We start from the raw sequence: 18,214 nt of genomic DNA, 5'->3' as shown, positions 1-18,214 counted from the left end.
TGAAGAAAGTTTTGTCCCTTATTAATGATGAGGACACTTACACTGTTTTCCACTGGAACTTCATATTTGTCCAGGATAGAAAACTGTTCGTGGATGAGAGGAATCTGAGCTTCTGTTTTAGACAAATTGCCCTGGAGGCTTTCCAGCAGCTTCACACTCTCATCAAGGTCAGCCAGATTCTTAGGAGATTGTTTTACCCTGTATACAGACATACAAACAAACAAAATAAAAAACATAACCAAATAGATAATTACAAAACATTTCTACTCCATAACCTCATAGAAAGAGCTGGTACTAGATCTAAATTGTACACTGATAAATATAACAAGAGAACAGCATTCCTAAGAAATAATATAACAGAACATGATTAAAAAAAGCAGACATATACCTATGTTTCGACTTGTCTCAGGTGTATAGAAAGCAATAAGGAAATGTCATGCTCTATGCAAAACACCATTTCTTATAAACTCTCTTATTGTGGCTCCAGTCATTAGAAGCACTCCTGTCAACAACTAGATTGATGTGGTGCTAAACCTAAACTAGATTATCAAATTTATAAAAAACACATATGGTGAAAGGATGACATCTATATTTCATATGATTGAGAATTATTTTAAAATTTAAGCCTCAAAAAAGTTGTAGAACAAATGACAGTATGACAACATGACATGGTCTCTAATAGCAGGAACCTTTTCATACTTCTCACATCTCGATTGGCTCTATAAAAGAAAAGGAACTGCTTTTACGGGATATGTGGTCTTTATTTTTCTTTTTTTAAGCTCCTTGTCTGTGATGCAACTGTACAATGATTGGCTGAATTAACAGCATGTGGATTTGCCAAAACTGTTTCACAGTGCATCGGAGTATGCAGTTTTGTATAAAAATAACACTAGAACTCAATTAAAAAGAAAAACAACAAAAAACAAAAACATAACAAAATATAAACAAAATCTAGTTCCTATGCAGTGTGACCACAGTAAAAGCCAATAAAGGTATGCTATACGTCAGAGCGCTTCCTATTCCTCCCAACTACGTATTCCAAATGAACTTAAAGTTGTATTATTCATATGTATATAATTCACTCCGTACCTGTCAGCTTTGTCGTGCATGAACTTATAAAGGTCTTTTAGGCAGTCGCTGGCTATCTGACTGAGAAGCTGTGTGAACTTTCTTTGCCACTCGTTGCAGTGTTCCACCAACGAGGACTTGAGTGGTGAACAGTCCAGCATCACAAACTCCAAGGTAACCACCGAGTCCTCCTGCTGAACACTGGTGGCCTTCTCTGTGTATCTGGTAAAAAATCAGAGAACAGACACAACACAAAAGGCAAGATGAAGATCACTGATTCTACATGCTTTGTAGCTTTTAAATTTTTTTTTTTTATATATATATAATATTTTGACAAATGTAAACAAGAACTTCCTGGGTGAAAATGAATATATACTTGGGGCATTTGATTTTGGAGGAATTAATGTGACGGATAAATCTGGTAGTTTCTTCTTTTGCATCTGCAGTGAGCTTTATTTCTGCCACTTAAACCATACTTTTCTGCAGGACAACATAAGTTAATAGAAATGATTTGACAGGGTTAACTTAAGAATGATTTACCTTTGTATATCAGCATCAAAAGAAGATACGGGTGTGTTTAGTCGCTTGTAGCGTTGCATAAAGGAGTCCTTGTTCATCCCCCAAATGGCCCTGTATTTGTCCCAGTTCTTCAAATGAGCCTGCAGGTGGCCGGCATTGGCTGTCATTCCTGCAGTAATGGCAGCCTGAATCTTTCTTATTCCCTCATCTTGCTCTAGAGGAACAAGAAGGACCAGATGGAAAGGCATGAGAGGAGTGAAACCAGATGTAAAAACAGAAGCAGATAAATATGTTCACCTATAGGTTTTATACATGTTTTAAAAAGATGTATCAACCTATGTTGCTGTGTATGGGATTCCCCCGAGATGCTTTCAAAGAGTGGTATAGAGAGAGTCGATTAAATTCTGAGATGATGCTGATAAACTGAGGTAGAAGGTTGACAATCTCAGCAAGTTTGCCCAAATTTGGCAAGAAAACCACCTGTAAAAACAGACACAATTACTTTTTATTAATTATTGTCTTTTCTTAAGAGAATGTTTTTGTCCATTTAAGCTTCATGGGCAGAGACATACATTTGTGCAAACACAAGAAGCTAATATTAATCAATCGGGAATCTCAGTATGAACAGCATAAGAAGCTTACAGTGTGATTTCAGATTTAAAGACTGGTTCCATGTTTTTGTCATCAGTAAGAAGATGTTTGTTCTCATGAAACAGTTTTGCTTATGTTGTAACCAAACCTAAATCATATTATCTGATTAAAATGGATTGGTGGTACCTTTGGTGGATTTTGAGGAGAAGTTTGCTGTAATGCTACAAGCACTTTAAACAGTGGGTTGGGTGTACTCTTGCTGCTGCCATTGATGGCTCTGGACAGCTTCTCCATTGAGCTCCTGACATTGATCCTGAAAGCCTCCTCTACCATGCGGTCCACCTTCTCTGTGAAGATGCCCCATTGCTCCTGAACCTGAAAGACCAGAGTATAAAATTACTAAAAAGGCACCAAAGAGGACATTTATTTTATCAAAGGCAAAAAATCCTTACTAAATCATGCTGTTTATCAGAAAAGAAAGATCCTATCCAAATAAAGTTTGTAATGATCATCATTAATTTACAGGTTTTAAAGTTGGGCAAATATTTTCCTTTAAGTTCGGAAATACCAAAGATAATTTTAATTAGCTTTTATCGCAACACTGCATGATTGATGTTATCTAATCATTATCTAATACAGGCCCAAAATGTAGTTCTCATAAATGTGCCAAATTAAATGATTACTTTTTACATTTAATTCAAAAAAAGAAAAATTCATTACATTTGTGGGGTACGCTACTGATACAAAAAAACTGCTTTACCTCGGCTCCATCATTAGCAAAGATGTGATGGATCTGTGTAACGATATCAACGATGTTCTGATGTGCTGAGCGTAGCTGTGCAAGACATCTCTCTTGGTGAGCTCTCTGGTCATCCTCAAAATCCAGGTTTCTAAAGTACAGTACAGTGTGAGGCTTCAAATCAAGTGAAAGCTTCTCAATCCATTGATGTACTACCATGAGTGAATGTGCATTTTTTTTGTTTGTTTTGTTTTAAAATAAATATTTATAAAGATTTTTGTGGACTAGTGGCCTTTATTAGGACAGTATGCGGACAGGAAACTGGTGGGGGGAAGACAAGCAGCAAAACCAGGACTTGAACCTGTGCTGCCTGCACGAGGGTGATAGCCACTCAACCCACTGAGCTATCCAGGGCCCAAATGTGTCTTATTAAAGGATCAATATACTATTATGTATTCAATATTTCATTAGAATCAGCTCAAAGATATAATATCTAATAAATCATCATAATGTATATTGCAAATTTAATGTACAGCCACAGCATGCAGTGAAGAGGAATGTGTTGTTACCTGTACACAGTCTTGCCATCTAATTTTACCAGCAATGTTTCACTAATCTGTCGACAGTGGCTGGAGATGGATATATTGTAAGCTTTAAAACTATCAACTTTCAGCTGCACCTGGAGCAGAGAGGAGAGGAACAGAGAGGAAATTAGCTGCTCAGTGAAGATAATGCAACGTGTTTTATTACCTGCCCCAAAATAGGCTCCAGATATAGTAAGTGTTTTAATTACTTTAATCCGGTAAGTACTTCTTTTGAAATAGTATTTATGAATCAACACGGCTCTGTATTCAACTGCCATTTTATCTGAATCAACACAAGCATCTGTCTGAAACCCAAAGTGTGTAAGTGCATGTTACAACCTTGTCAATGTGCAAGAGACAGCTTTCGACGAAGATGCTGGAGGCTCCTTTTGTCAACCACAGAAGCTTGGTCAGACATGGCTGAATCTGCTTATGAAAATGGCGAATCTGGTCCCGAAACAGCCCCAACTCGTCAGTAGAGAGCATTTCAATCATTCTGAAATATAAACCAGTGCCACACAAAACATAATGACACAAGGAAAATGTCTTTCTACAACCTGGCAACCAAAGTGAGATTTGAACCATAGTTAATTTTATCGTATGCATTTGTGTGTGTGCATCAGACCTGTTGCATTTCATGACCAGCAGCACCACTCTCTCCCTCAAGGCCTTGATACCGTCCTTAATCTGGTAGATTTCAGACATACACTGGGGGATCTCGTATTTCAGTTGATCCCAGTAATCCATCTCAGAAAACAGATTAAATAGGTTGCTGGAGAAGAAAATGCACATAAAACAGAAAATAAATAACGGTAATAAGTTGGTGTTACATTCAAATGTAAAAGCATCCTTTCACTGCCACGGTCTAAATGTATGAATAAATCTGCTCAGTGAGTACTGTGGTAGGACTATCATGCAACTAATATTGATGTCAAAATATTATCAAAGGCCGGTACGGATAAAAGCACTTCAGTGGAAGCAATGTCAGACTAAAGAAAGAAATCCAGTTTGACAGGATGATAAATCTGTAAGATGATGTCCAAATAGTTGAATTGTTACATTCTGCAACAAAGACACAATTTACATTTTATTGTATGAAGGTTAAAAAAAAATTTTCTGCAGTGGATAAGAATCATGCGTCTTTAAGAAATGTGAGCTGTAGGTCTTAGAATGGCCCTTCCAGTCAAATGTTCAGATACTGCCTTTGGAAGGCAGCTAAAAATGTCTTAACTGGATATAATTTGTATCTGTGAAAAATAACCCAAAACAATAAACTCTGATACTTAAGATAACAATAATCCACAATGCAGAGACCCACGAAAATCCCATAACCACACTGTCCTGTGTCTTTTATTTTGCTCGCATCTTTTGACATACTCATCAAAGTTTACATCCAGCTTCGAGGTAGTGTCCTTGCTCATCACCAGGAGAGGCTTCTCCAAATTCTTGAGGTACTGTCCATCTAATTTCTGGCTCCACTCGATGTAGTTTTTTTCAACAATCTCATCCAAAACCTGGACCATCTGTCCATAGTTGGAAACCATCTGCTTGTAACTGTGAGAGTCAGGCATGAAGTGAGCATTCTGAAGCAACTGGAGGAGATGGAGAGGGAAAAAAGTGGAAGAAATCAAATACAGAGGTTGAAAAGAAGAACTTTGCACACTGGTTGTGTTGACCTGAAATAGTGAAACTAAAAGGATTAATAGTAGTTTGATTGACATACCTCCATGGATCTGTCTAAGTGATGTCTGAGGGCCCTTGCCCACGTGACCTGGTGCATGATCTTGGGTATATGGTCAGGAGATGGTATTTTTCTCTGATGCAAGGCGTTGTTTACCATTTTCAGGGCCTTGTTAAACATCTCATACACCTCCTCGGCTGTCTCTACTATAGTGCACCTAATGGTCTGTGATATCACATGTAGGAAAATGTGCACAAAAAGAAAGGTTAGAAATGAAAGTTTAGCAATAAAAAAAACACCATCTGAGAGTTCAATTGGACAAGGTGCTGAGTAAAACGTAAACTGCAGTAACATGAAAAAATAAAGTGAAAATGCTGACGTCTGTTTGTTTGTGAGATACCTCTCGAGCAGACATAGGCCTAACAATGTCCAGAAAATGAACTCCATCTCGAATGGTGCCCACAGTCTTGAATTGTGACATGATCAGGTTCCGCACCATCACTTCTAGTTCCTTGGTTAGTCTGCAAAACCTATAGAAACACACAGATGTACACGCACACGCACACACACACACACACACACACACACACACACACACACACACACACACACACACACACACACATTAGAGGCACCTTAAAAAAACAGTGAAGGCACTAATAAAGACACCTAAACTAAAACCCACATAGGGAGGTGCACAGGGTAAGAACAAGTATGCCAACATCTTACTTGTCATATAAGAACTCCAAGACCAAAAAACAACTAAATCTAAGGTAAATTGTATTTATCTTACATACTTTAACTTGTATTTCCTCAAGGACAGTATGACTCTAATATATTCATGTTCTTTTTTTACCACCAGCTTAATTTAATTTGTTAATATACATCTATTTAAGCAACTGGGGGAGTGTATAGCCCAGGACTGCTGCATGTTTTGGTGAGGATATCTCACATTAGCTACCCAAGGGAACACGGGGAGAACATGCAGAAAGGCCCTTTTGCCAACCTCTTATTGGGGAACTAAACACGCACCCGGCGAGAGTTGAACCCAGGACCTTCTAGCTGTGAGGCTACACTACCATTTACACTACCAGCTGCGCCACCGTGCCCCTCCCCATTTAAGCAACTTATGTGTGCAATATACTAAAAAAAAGAGTTGAGTTGGGGGCAAAATGTATTAGTAGGACAACTTATTTCAAAGTTGCATCCAGAAGAGCTCCAATCTGTCACCAAATGTGTAAGAAATCATTGAAATATTTAAAATCATGTTCCACAAGTAAACGTTGAAAAAGAGATTGTTATCCCATTTCATTTTAGAAACTGACCACATTCCCTATGCATATCTTATTTCCTGCATGTCTCAACTCATTGGTAGTGTACTTTCATGTCGCCTATTTAAAACATAGGAAGTTGTTCCTTAATCAAATATTACACTCTTCACAGAGCAAAATTAACCCTTTATGAGCCCTTCCTGAAACGTACCACTATTAGCCAGTTACATTCACTAAGTTGGAATCGATAAGTTAATTTGGAATGCAGCTGCCTCCCATCCTCCTATGATAATCAGTGGCTTTAAATACAATATTTTCTTTGGCTTTTAAAAACAAAAAATGGTCTGATATTTTAAGCTTGAATTGAAATGTGTTGTAAGGATCAAAGAAACCTGTTGAATTCAATGTTCCATGCGGTGTCTTTGACGTCAAGGATGCGTTCTCCGATAGCGTGCAGGTTCTGCAGGCCCTGATAGAAATGTTTCTCTATCGCCAACAATTCACGGTTGAAGTCTGCGAAACCTCTATAGGATGGCAGCTCCCTCTGATGACCATCCTCCCAACGGACAAACTGATTCTGGCAGTCACAAACCTGAGAGAAAACAAAAGTATTACCACAAGATGAAAATTAAACCCACTTGAGTGTACGAATAATAATAATTAAACTACTTATTAGAGAACCATAACCTCAAAGAAGTTTGGTCAGCAGTACCTGTCAAGAGTAGAGACTACCCTTGATATCATAATTCAGTGTTTGAAAGTGATTGCTTCTGGATATGTTACTGCTAAAATACCAGCAAGTAATGAGAATTAATAACTTTAATGACCAACGACCACAGACCTAATCTTTTTCATGAAAGACATCTGGCAACAGAGAAGTTATTTCAATCCAGGACTGGAAGTAAAGGAAGTTACCAAGATGTTTCTCCATTTTGATCATCTGTAGTGCTGTTGTTTCGCATAGGAAGGCTGATATGAAAATGTACTGGGCTTTTTTGTTTTTGGGGGTCTAGCCTGAATCTCATGACAGCAAACATTACAAATACAGCGTGTATGTGACTGTATTCGTTTCTTTATATTTGTGGCTGTGAAACAAAAATTACCTCAATCAAGTCTTTGAGCCTCTTAATGAAAGCATCAATCACCACAAAAAAACTCATTTGGTTCAGGGGCCAGCCATTTTCAGAATGTCTGAAAGGGAAGAACAAAAACTATTAGACCAACAGAAAATAGAAATGAGAACTACAACAACCTACAATGCATACAATATATCATATAAATATTCATATGACATGAGTGAACCCTCAAACCTGTGAATCCTTAAACATTAAAATTAAATAGACAAACATGAAAAAACTCAGTGTTTAATTAACACAGCAATCATTGGGTAAACACGGTCATAGCACTCAATAATGAGATTTACAACCACATATGATGCCTGGCTTCTTTATGATCAAAATCAGCCAGAATGTATTCAGTTTGATGAGTTCTATAAGCTGATTTTACAGAGGATTCTCAGCAGATGGAGCAGAATATTTAAATTCCTTTTTTCAGCGTAGATTTGAACAAGTCTCAAGACTGAATATACATATTTTCACCACCTTATAAGGTATAGCAGGAGCACCCAGCAAAGACGCTGGCAAGTGTAGCTGGACCCCTTACCAGATAATGAGGCAGACTGATGAAGTCAAATTATTCACTTCAGTTCTACACATGTGATGCTACTATATCACATGACAACTGTGCACAGAGCAGCTACAAAAAATTCCCCATTGGAGCAGCAATTAAACATTCTCCCTGCTGGAGGGGAAAGTGCTCACTAACATCATAAATTATTATTGTTTATGTGATTATCTGCTTTACCAAATCGCATTCATATATAATTGTTACTTAGATGAAGATCAGACTGCATTTTATGCTAAATTTATGCAGAATACCAGTTAATTAAAAAAGGGTTCACATACTTTTTCTTGCCCTTGTTTTTTAATAAGAAATAACAACTACTACACTTACATTTGTGTGAAAATGTGTTACATTTCACTCTACAAAATAAGAAAATGTATATTTAAGCCACGCCTGATGCTTTCAGTCTTTTCTGTCTCATCAGTGAGATCTGATCCGAGTACCAGATGGGCTTCTTTGGAAAGCCTGGTATCAGAATAGGGACTGCAAGAGAGCCTGATGCATACCTGCTTGAAATCTATAGTTTTTCTACTTAAATATTTCATTTCATCCATGTATTAACTTGATCTGATCAGGCATCTCTTCCACCTCCGCCAAGAGGATACCGTGGCGAACCCAGACCAACTGAGAAATATAATCTCTCCGTGTCCTGGGTCTGCCCTGGGACCTTCTCCAGATGGACAAGCTGGAAACACCTCCTGAGACCAGGGAGCCTCCCAACCAGGTGCCTGACTCACCACAATTGGCTGCTCTCTATGTAAAGGAGTAGCAGCTATATTCCAGGTCTGTCTCCAGTGACTGAACTTCTCCCCCTATCTCTAAAGCCGGGCAGACACTGTGCGATTGTCGGCTCGTTTTGAACCGATTTTCCACTCGTGCGACTATTTGTTGGATCGGGCCAGATTTTGACCCAATCTTTGGTCGTGCCTCTTGCAGTATACGTGGGGTAACGACGAGAGATTAACACCTCACGACGAGCTTCCGATCACAAATCGTGTGCTCGCAAGAAAATCAAACGTGTTTGAAATCCTAGTCGCTCCTCGTGAAGGTATCGCACAGTTGAAGCAGCTACGACCCGACTGGCCTCATCCTTTTGCAGAGAGCATGCGCAATCTCTGATGTCACGTCAAAAACTATTATTTGTAGTTTAAAGTGTTGCAAATTCACATTACAAATCATGTTTTAATAGCAGAAAAAAAGACCGCATTTCCCACGTCTGCCCAGCCAATTCCTTGTCCAATCACGACGTTGTCTAATGTTTTTTCATTTATCGCCACACAGAATGGCACAAATTGCTAAGGCAGCGTGTTTTGTTTTTGTTGAGCATCTTCGGTGTCTCCCACTTCAGGGGTTCCTCCTCTTCCACTTCTTTTTGACGATGCAGTTCCAGTACACAGAAGTCCGACGTGAGTATTATGAACGTATATTCAGTGTGAGCAGACGGGTCGCATCAGAGCATGGGGACGTAAAGTGTGAGACCATTACTCGTGGGCTGCAAACTTTTTTTTTTCAATATTTTTATCCCGGTTTTTTCCCCCATTTTATCACCCAGTGCTCCTACCTAACCTACAGTCCTGGGCATTGCCATCCTCTACCAACCCCGGGAGGGCCCTGCACTGAGCTCAGGTCTCCCCCTTAACCTGAGGAGAGAGCAGGCCGCATCTTTTCTCCAGGCAGAGTGGGGCTTCTCCTGCCGGACGTGGCGCGTGGAATGATCACGCTATTCCGGCCGGATCCTCCCTACCCCATCTGGCACCCCGGTTGGCCAGAGGGGGCATGTATAGCTCAGGACTGTTGCATGTTTTTGTGAGGGTAGCTCACATTAGCTACCCAAGGGAACACGGGGAGAACATGCAAACTCCACACAGAAAGGCCCTTTCTCCAACCCCACCCAGGGTGTGGGCACTGAAGTCATGGGGGAACTAACACGCACTTCAGCGCCCACAGTGTCCCCGGCGGGAATCGAACCCAGGACCTTCTTGCTGTGAGACGGCTGCACTACCAGCTGCGCCACCGTGCCCCCAGCGGCTGCAAACTTTTGAACTCAGCGATCTAGTCGTGCAGTTTGAGATGGGGCTGAATCGAACGATTTAAAATATCGCACAGTGTAGGCCCAGTTTAAGACCTGGAATACACTTCCCAAATGTTGGTCCAGTGTTCCATGGCCAGGACAGAACCTACATTGTTCTTTGGCTTAACTACTCAATAATTCGGTTTTATACTAAACACATGAACAGTAATGAATAACAATATCTGAAACACATTCACATCGAAGCAGCGTGGAGGTTAGGTTACTCTTACTTGTGATGCAGCTGTGAAACTTCCAGGTAAATTTCCTTCCAGAACTGGCAGCACTGCACACAGTCCTGGAGGACTTGCTTGCTTGATATCACATAGCCTTTAAAAATCCTGTCCAGAGAGATGCTTTGGGTACACAGGCGGATGATCTCATTCGTCATCTGAGACATACCAGAGCACAAACATTCGTCTATTCTGTCAACTTTTCGGTGACTAACAAAAATCTCGTATTTGTATTAAAGAAAAAAAAAGGGCATGTGTAAAGTTACATTTCCGAAATGTGAAAAAGAAAAGGAATATCTGATTTGTATTAATGGAAAAGAAAAGGGCATTGTCAACTAAAAATATGAGGCAAAAAAGAAATCATTACAGTAGTGGTCATCCACCAGAGTTATTGTTTTATCTCCCATAGTTTTTGCTTTTGCTGAATCATACTAGTCAAAAGTACTGCTTTGCAGTCTTCGAATAAAGCAAGAAAAAAAGAATAAATTATACACACACCGTAAAGCAACAAAGCACCAAAAGATGCTGAGACAAACTATTAATATTTTATGATGCTGCCAAGCAACATTAAGAAAACTGGGGTGATGAATGTTTTATAAGGTGTTTTACATGCTGAATTAAGTCTCAAGATTACCTCAACCCTGATGTTCGAACTAGAGATGTACCGATCTGATATTGGGATCAGATACAGGTCTCAATATTGATAAAATATGTGAATTTGCTATTCAAAATTTCAATCAGTCCATGAGCCAATCAATACATTTAAATATGTTTCTGATGTCAGAGGTGTACACAGCTTTTGTTTCTATGTTCAGTTTAAGTTCCTAATTCTGGTGTGGGAGGGTTTACGTGATAACAATGCGTAACTAATCCAAACTAACTCATTCAACTAATCTACATCTTAAAAGGAATTCTCACAGGTTTCATAACTCTTAATTTTGTTCCAATAAATTATCCTCAATGAAGTTAACTAATTGCTTGTGTAATGGAAGGAGCAAAACTATTAATACATTTCAGTTTAGCCCACTGAACGAAAGTTATGCATATATTAATTGGTCGGACAAGAATGACCGTGTTTGCATTCAAACAGTATTTCAAATTGTATAATTGTTAGAGTAAAACCTGGAGTTCTTGGTACCTTGCAGAAGAGTCCAGTGATTCTCTCACTGCTGTTGTAGTAGGGGGAATTGTTCCAGATGATACGAATTAGAACAATAATGTCCCGAAACTTTGAAGCAATCTGTTTTAACTCAAGCTGGGAAAGTTCTTCACAGGGCCCTTGCAGTATGGACAGGTAGCTGAGGTTTGACTGGGCCTGCACAGAGCAAACCTGAGCAAAACATACACATCACATAAATTATTATTGTTATTAACAAATGAATAACTTCCAAAAAAAAATTCCAACTTCATAGCTAAGAATATAGTATGAAACACATAGATATAACCTTGAAAAGCACCACTTATAGCATTCCAGTATTGCACTGTGCAGCCTCTACTCAGTCCAAAACACCTTTAGTTTAGTTTATTGGTCCTTTCAATTTCCACAACACAAATAACCCAAAGTACAGGTGTAAATCGCCAGTGTTATACAAAAAAAAAAATAATAATTTCTATATATATATATATATATACATATACATACATATGTACAATTTTATACAATTTTAACTAAAAACCAAGGACCAAAAGGTGTAGACTGAAGCTAAGCTTATGACGCCTACCCTTTTCACAAAAAATGTTAGCTTTTATAAACTGGTGCAATGACATTAATAAATATCATTCCATACAGTATTTGTATAAGCAATAATACAATAGTACACACACATACCTACACACACATACCTACACACACATACCCCCACACACACACACACACACACACACACACACACACACACACACACACACACACACACACACACACACACACACACACACACAATATAAATAAATAATAAATATACATACATACACACACACATATACATATATACATACACATGTCCATAGGTACATGCCTATGTGTATTATACCTTTGTTTTATATTTATTAATCATTTTGTATTTATAGGTGCTTTTGAATTGTAATAACGTGCTACACATTTTCATTTCAGTATCTAAGCTGTTCCACAGATTAACTCCTGTCAATGTTTTGCTGCAATGTTTTGTTAAATTCAGTGAATATCTCCGCACCATCACTTAACTAAGTATCTCTTGAGTTCACTGTAAAAAAGACAACGAAAAAAAGGTTTTTATACACAGCCCTGACTTCACTGAATTGCTGGAAACAGTGAAAACCTTACCCCCCCAAAATGGGACAAACATTGCTCTAGCGAGTCCCTGACGGGGGAAAGGTTCATGGTCATGCACAAGAAGTGGGGAAGATAAGGAGGCCTGGGAGAGTTTATGATAATGTGTGTTTTCTTGAGGAGCAATGAATGGAGAAACGGAGAGGAGAAGAAGGACAGGACAGATGAAATCACTAACTCTGCCTTTAATCCTAAATATATTATATTTCATAAATCTTTCCAAAGAGATAGTTATATTCAGTGTCGCCCTACCTGTATTTCCTTGGCCAATTGATAAAAGCGCTTTATATATGGAGTCTTGGCAAGCTTGAAGATGTCCCGGATGTGCCGGACTTCCGGCTTCTGCAGCTGCTGGCTGATGTCAGACAGCTTACTAGAACGACTTTTCCAGAAGTCTATCTCCTGCAGCGGACCACAGCTGTCTTTCATCTCCACTATTTCTTGGTCATTCAGAAGCTTCTTGATCTGATCAGTCCAGTTGATTATAACAACTAAAAATTATAAAACAATTAAGTCAAGGCAAGAAAAAATATAAGTAAAAAAAAAAAGATAAGCGAGAGTAAAGATACAGAAGGAAAAGAGCAGAACAACAGAGAGAACAGAAGGCAACTATTTGGTATTATGTGAAAACCACTAAGTAAAAACAGAGATGGTTTATAAAATAAAAGCAGAAGCAAAAGAATCAGCTGGGAGGAATATTCAAATTGAAAGATGATAGGCAGAAATAGTAATGACATGATGAATACAAATCAGAGTCGAGGAGCCCCATATCACATTACTATCTTTTATCAAAACCCCTTTACTTTCCTTCAAAGCTCTACCATCACACAAAATTCTGCTTTACTCCTTCAGTAAAGCAGACAAAGTATATCTGCTTCAGCTTTCAGGGCCCATTTAGACCTGGCATTAACATGCTAGAAAAACTTGATCACAAATAAACAGCACTTAGTGTTCGTGTTTTTACAACTGACACTGAAATTTGTGCCAAAATGTGAAGATGCAACTTGAGCGATTGCGTCTGACATCCCCATGCTACATACAAATAAACATGCACATTTCCATTTCCAAACACTAAATCAGTTGTTATTCTTGTTAGCTAAAGGCAACAGCTGGAAATAACTATGAATATTATGCAGAAAGACAAAAGAATAAGAGGAAGCTGGAAATAACAAGATAAGAAGATCTACCCACAAACATTTTTTTCTTAACTTCATTCAGCTAAAGGACACGTATAATACAAATACAACCGGATGGTCAGTAGACCAATGAAAAACCTATGCCAAATCAATTTGAACTATAACAGGAACTATAACTAGATGGTCCATTGTGGAAACCTTTAATGGCAAAGAAGTTCCTTGTTTGCTTTAGTGAATTGAGTATCATAAATCACCGTTACTCATACACATTGCCTGAAGTTTAAATCCTCCTTGCTCTCATGTTTCTCCTGCTTTTGGCTCTACTGCTATGAAAACCCTTTACAAATGCCTTTACAGCCATTAAAGATGACGCTAATATCCTTCCAGGTCCAAAAATGTTACTTCACTATGATAACTGGTTAACTGGGTATTAGCAGATGACCAGCTAGCATGGACCACCCAAACCAGTAATGTAAGGACATATATTATCATAATGGGGCTGTTTGGAAGCAATTCTACGGTTAAGGTGTGTGTCAGGGCAACTTATCACTTAATGTCAATATACACATATATTACACAACATATCTAACAGCAATTACAGGTATTAAACACTGGTTTATTCCCATTTCAGTGAGTAAGGTAATCAAAAATAAACAAATCAGAAATTACATGTGTATTGTAACAACATATTTCGCTCCACTATTTTTCCTTAACATTATCAGCAAAATATTTTACATATGCATACATATCTGATCCCTCTGGTTATGTTTTTATTGTATGAGAAGCTCCCAGATTGTATGTATTTAAAAATAATTTAAATACATTTTTTTTAAATTAAGCAAAATCAAAGGGAGCAAAGGCATAACTTAAATGGCATCATATCTGGCACAATACTGGCAGAGTCGTTGTTTATAGCAATCTGAGAGCAAAAACAGAAAATCCTAGAGCATAATTCAAAGTGGAGACCAGGAAATGTATATGCGCAACAATGAATTTGAGTGCAGAAACTCAGTTTTGAAGTAGAACAAAGCATATTTTCTCTAAAGCAGGAGCTTTGGGACTGGTAACTGTAGAATATCTGAACCCGATAACAAGAAAGTCTTCTGTCAACTTGAAATAATATACTCTTGATAAAAAAAATAGTAATAACAACCCAGAAATATCTCAATAAATAAAATCACTTAACAGTCTTATTATTATTTGCAACAGAAAGTCACAAACGCAATCTGTGCTAATCCAGTCCAGTGAGACAGATGGAAAGAGAAAGCTATTCATATCCCTCCAAATAACATGCACACTTACTCTCAAGTCTAGAGACATGCTTCTTGTCCTTGCTGGCTTTCTCGGCACTGCATTGCAGGGCTTCCATTGGAATATACAGAACTGTGTCACCTGACTTGAAGTAGAACTCATCTGTTCAAGATTAGAATAAAATAAAATAAAATATTATCCAATAGCAATTGAAAAACTTTCAGCTGAGTCTTTCAAAGTTTGTTAACTTTACATTCCTGACTGTTACTTTATATGGCCATCTTTAAAGTAAGATCATATTTATTTACAATGTTTATTTATGATGTTCATGATTATGTTTTAATGTCTATGTGGAGTGGGGGTTGGGTTATGTGTGTGCTGTGTGGGCACTAATGTGAGGATGAGTGAGAAAATGACCAGATGTGTGTCTTTAACCATGAGTGTATGAGTTTTTATATGTTAAATGTTGATTTTATTAGGTAAACACTTTACGTTACAATTGTATGGAAAAGTGCTATACAAATAAAGTTTGATTTGATTTGTGTAATTGTATCTAATTGCAGGAACAGTGAGCTATTTCAGAAAAACCTACCTGTAAAACAGATACCAAAACACTGCATGTTTTTGGTATATTCATCCTTTTCCTTGTGTTTGCTGAAGGCAGTGGTAGGGACATGCATTGCGGTTCTTTCATGAAGTAGGCTCCGACCGGCATCACCCCTTCCTGTTTGAAATTGTATGACTGCTTCAAATGTTTCTTTAGTGATTATGGCTCCTGGCTTACGGATAAAACGGCACAGCCCTTCAACCTCCTCGTCCTATAAAAGTAATATTTAGACACAGTAAAGAGAATCAGAAAAAGGATGCACAAGGGGAACTGAAATAATAATTTAAAAAACTCCAGACAACATTGTTTAGCTTTATAGAGTATAAGTCTATTGTTTAACTAGGAACCGATTAATAAAATATTATCTAAGACGTGTTATTCGTGTACATCACGGTCATGAAATCGCTCCACTGGCTTCCATTAAGTCAAAGGATGGAGTTTAAAATCTTACTGCTGGTCTACAAAGCACTGAATGGTCTTGGACCAAAATACATGCTGGATCTGTTAGTTCCTATGAAGCTCCCAGACCCCTGAGCTTCATCTGGATCTGGTTTGTTGTGGTTCCCAAGAACCAGAACCAAACAAGGTGAGACAGCGTTCAGTTATTCTGCTCCTCACCGGTGGAACAAACTTCCTGTAGACCTGAGGTCTGCTCCAACTGTCAGCTCCTTTAAATCAGGCCTAAAAACATTACTGTTTACTGAAGCGTACTCTTAAATTAAATACTTACCTGCTGTACTCTACTGCCCTTAGCCTACTTTTTAACAACTTGTGCTTTTTATTATTTTACCTCTTTTCTTAGAATTTTATTTGTTATTTACTGTTTAATTGTGTCTTGCTGCTTTTAATGTTGATGTAAAGCACTTTGAATTACCTTGTGTTGAATTGTGCTATACAAATAAACTTGCCTTGCCTTACATTTTTTTGTTTTGTTATGTTTTGTTTGGAACCTGGGATAATTGAACAGATATCTTGTCCTGATTTCAAAGCTGTAAAAATGCCTCCTTCTTGAACATCACACAAGTACTTAATTTTAATGACAGAATAACTGAAAAAGAGATGAAATTACCGATAATAGTACGCTGGACTCCACCCGAAGCCCACTGGAGCTGTGCATATAGACTGCCAGAGATGTGACGGAGGTGTCCACAATAAATTGATCCAGGTGCTTCACATTCTCCTCCGTCCACGACTCCTCAGGTACACCAGAACACGATGCACAGTTGATAAACAACTGCCCCCAGATGCAATGATTACAGGAACGGTCCAAAGAGAGAAGGGAAGACAGAAATATTGGACACTGAGTGGTCGAGGTGGAAAAAAACTGAATTGAAGCTTATCTAGCTTTACCTGGCGGATGGCCTTTGTGTTTTCTTCCTTCATGGCTTTCACAGCTTCATCCTCACAGGTCTCCATCCTCTGGTTAGTAAAGCATGGTCAGAAATAACAGACACGTCATTTGAAACTGCAATATTTACCATTAACTTCAACATTGAAGAATATTTTTGATTTATTTGTTTTAAGCCATAATTGAGACCATTATTGGAACTTGGTGAGTATGTACCAGTTATTAAAAAACGATTAAAAAAAACGGAGTGACTATCTGCACCAGGGTACAAATACAGTAGCAAGCCCCCACTAGCTGGGCTATTCACACCCTGTTGACATATGAAAACAAATGCGTTGCATGTGCACCAACGTGTCTGCAACGGAAGGCGCTTTTTCACTTGCCCACGCGCATGCGCACCACTCTAAAATTGGAACCATGTCAAACAATAGAGCCAGGCAAACGTCTGCTCTCACACTTTTGTATGAACAATTTTTGCTCTTATGTCATTGTAAGATATTTTGAAGAGATTAAATGAAGTTTTGTAGTGGCCACTCACTAGCAGGACACTGTGTAGTGTCAGGCCACATTTACACATAGTCGGGTATTTACAAAAACGGATATTTCCCCCTCTACGTTTTGAAAAATACCATCATTTCCACGAACCCACATAAATACGCTGTTAAGGTGCTATGAGCAGCCAAACCTACAGGGGGCAGTGTAACGAGAAGATAAAGTCATGCTAGCCAATCAGAATCCTGGAAAAAAACGTCAACAAATTACACGTGTAACTTCCACTTACTTCCAAGATGAACGAGAGTCTTTCGTTTGGAGTGACAGAGAAGTGGAGTTATTTTTAAGTGCGACTTTAGAATATAAAACAGGTAAAATACAAGAAAATATTGACGGTGGCCAAACAAATTGTAAACACAGGTCGAGGTCGCACTCATGACGCTGCACTGCAAAAACTCAAAATCTTACCAGGAATATTTGTCTTATTTCTAGTTAAAATGTCTCATTTTTAGTCAAAAAATCTCATTACACTTAAAACAAGAGTCATCACCAGATAAATAACTTGTTATTTGACAATTTTCACCCGTTTCACTTTTTTCCAGTGATGAGTCTTGTTTTAAGTGTAACGAGATTTT

At 38.3% G+C, this 18,214-nt stretch overlaps 1 protein-coding gene across 1 annotated transcript in view; it reads right to left on the bottom strand.

Annotated features, from left to right (window-relative positions):
- dnah2 (dynein, axonemal, heavy chain 2) overlaps positions 1–17,156 on the bottom strand; it is a 73,558-nt gene extending 56,402 nt beyond the window's left edge. The window contains 21 exon segments of the mRNA XM_061710787.1: positions 42–198; positions 1,090–1,290; positions 1,609–1,801; positions 1,923–2,067; positions 2,365–2,553; positions 2,939–3,068; positions 3,487–3,596; positions 3,841–3,997; positions 4,127–4,273; positions 4,879–5,093; positions 5,225–5,407; positions 5,583–5,712; positions 6,846–7,045; positions 7,557–7,644; positions 10,438–10,595; positions 11,576–11,767; positions 12,998–13,236; positions 15,184–15,294; positions 15,725–15,950; positions 16,809–16,973; positions 17,090–17,156. Of these exon segments, the coding sequence (XP_061566771.1) occupies positions 42–198; positions 1,090–1,290; positions 1,609–1,801; positions 1,923–2,067; positions 2,365–2,553; positions 2,939–3,068; positions 3,487–3,596; positions 3,841–3,997; positions 4,127–4,273; positions 4,879–5,093; positions 5,225–5,407; positions 5,583–5,712; positions 6,846–7,045; positions 7,557–7,644; positions 10,438–10,595; positions 11,576–11,767; positions 12,998–13,236; positions 15,184–15,294; positions 15,725–15,950; positions 16,809–16,973; positions 17,090–17,155 (3,402 nt within the window). The 5' untranslated portion in view covers position 17,156.
- Between the last annotated feature and the right edge of the window lie 1,058 nt (positions 17,157–18,214).

This window comes from Cololabis saira, chromosome 20 (assembly GCF_033807715.1).
Source record: "Cololabis saira isolate AMF1-May2022 chromosome 20, fColSai1.1, whole genome shotgun sequence".
In the NCBI taxonomy this organism is placed as follows: Eukaryota; Metazoa; Chordata; class Actinopteri; order Beloniformes; family Belonidae; genus Cololabis; species Cololabis saira.
Note: the sequence above shows the minus strand (reverse complement) of the source record. Positions and strands in the feature narration are given on the sequence as shown.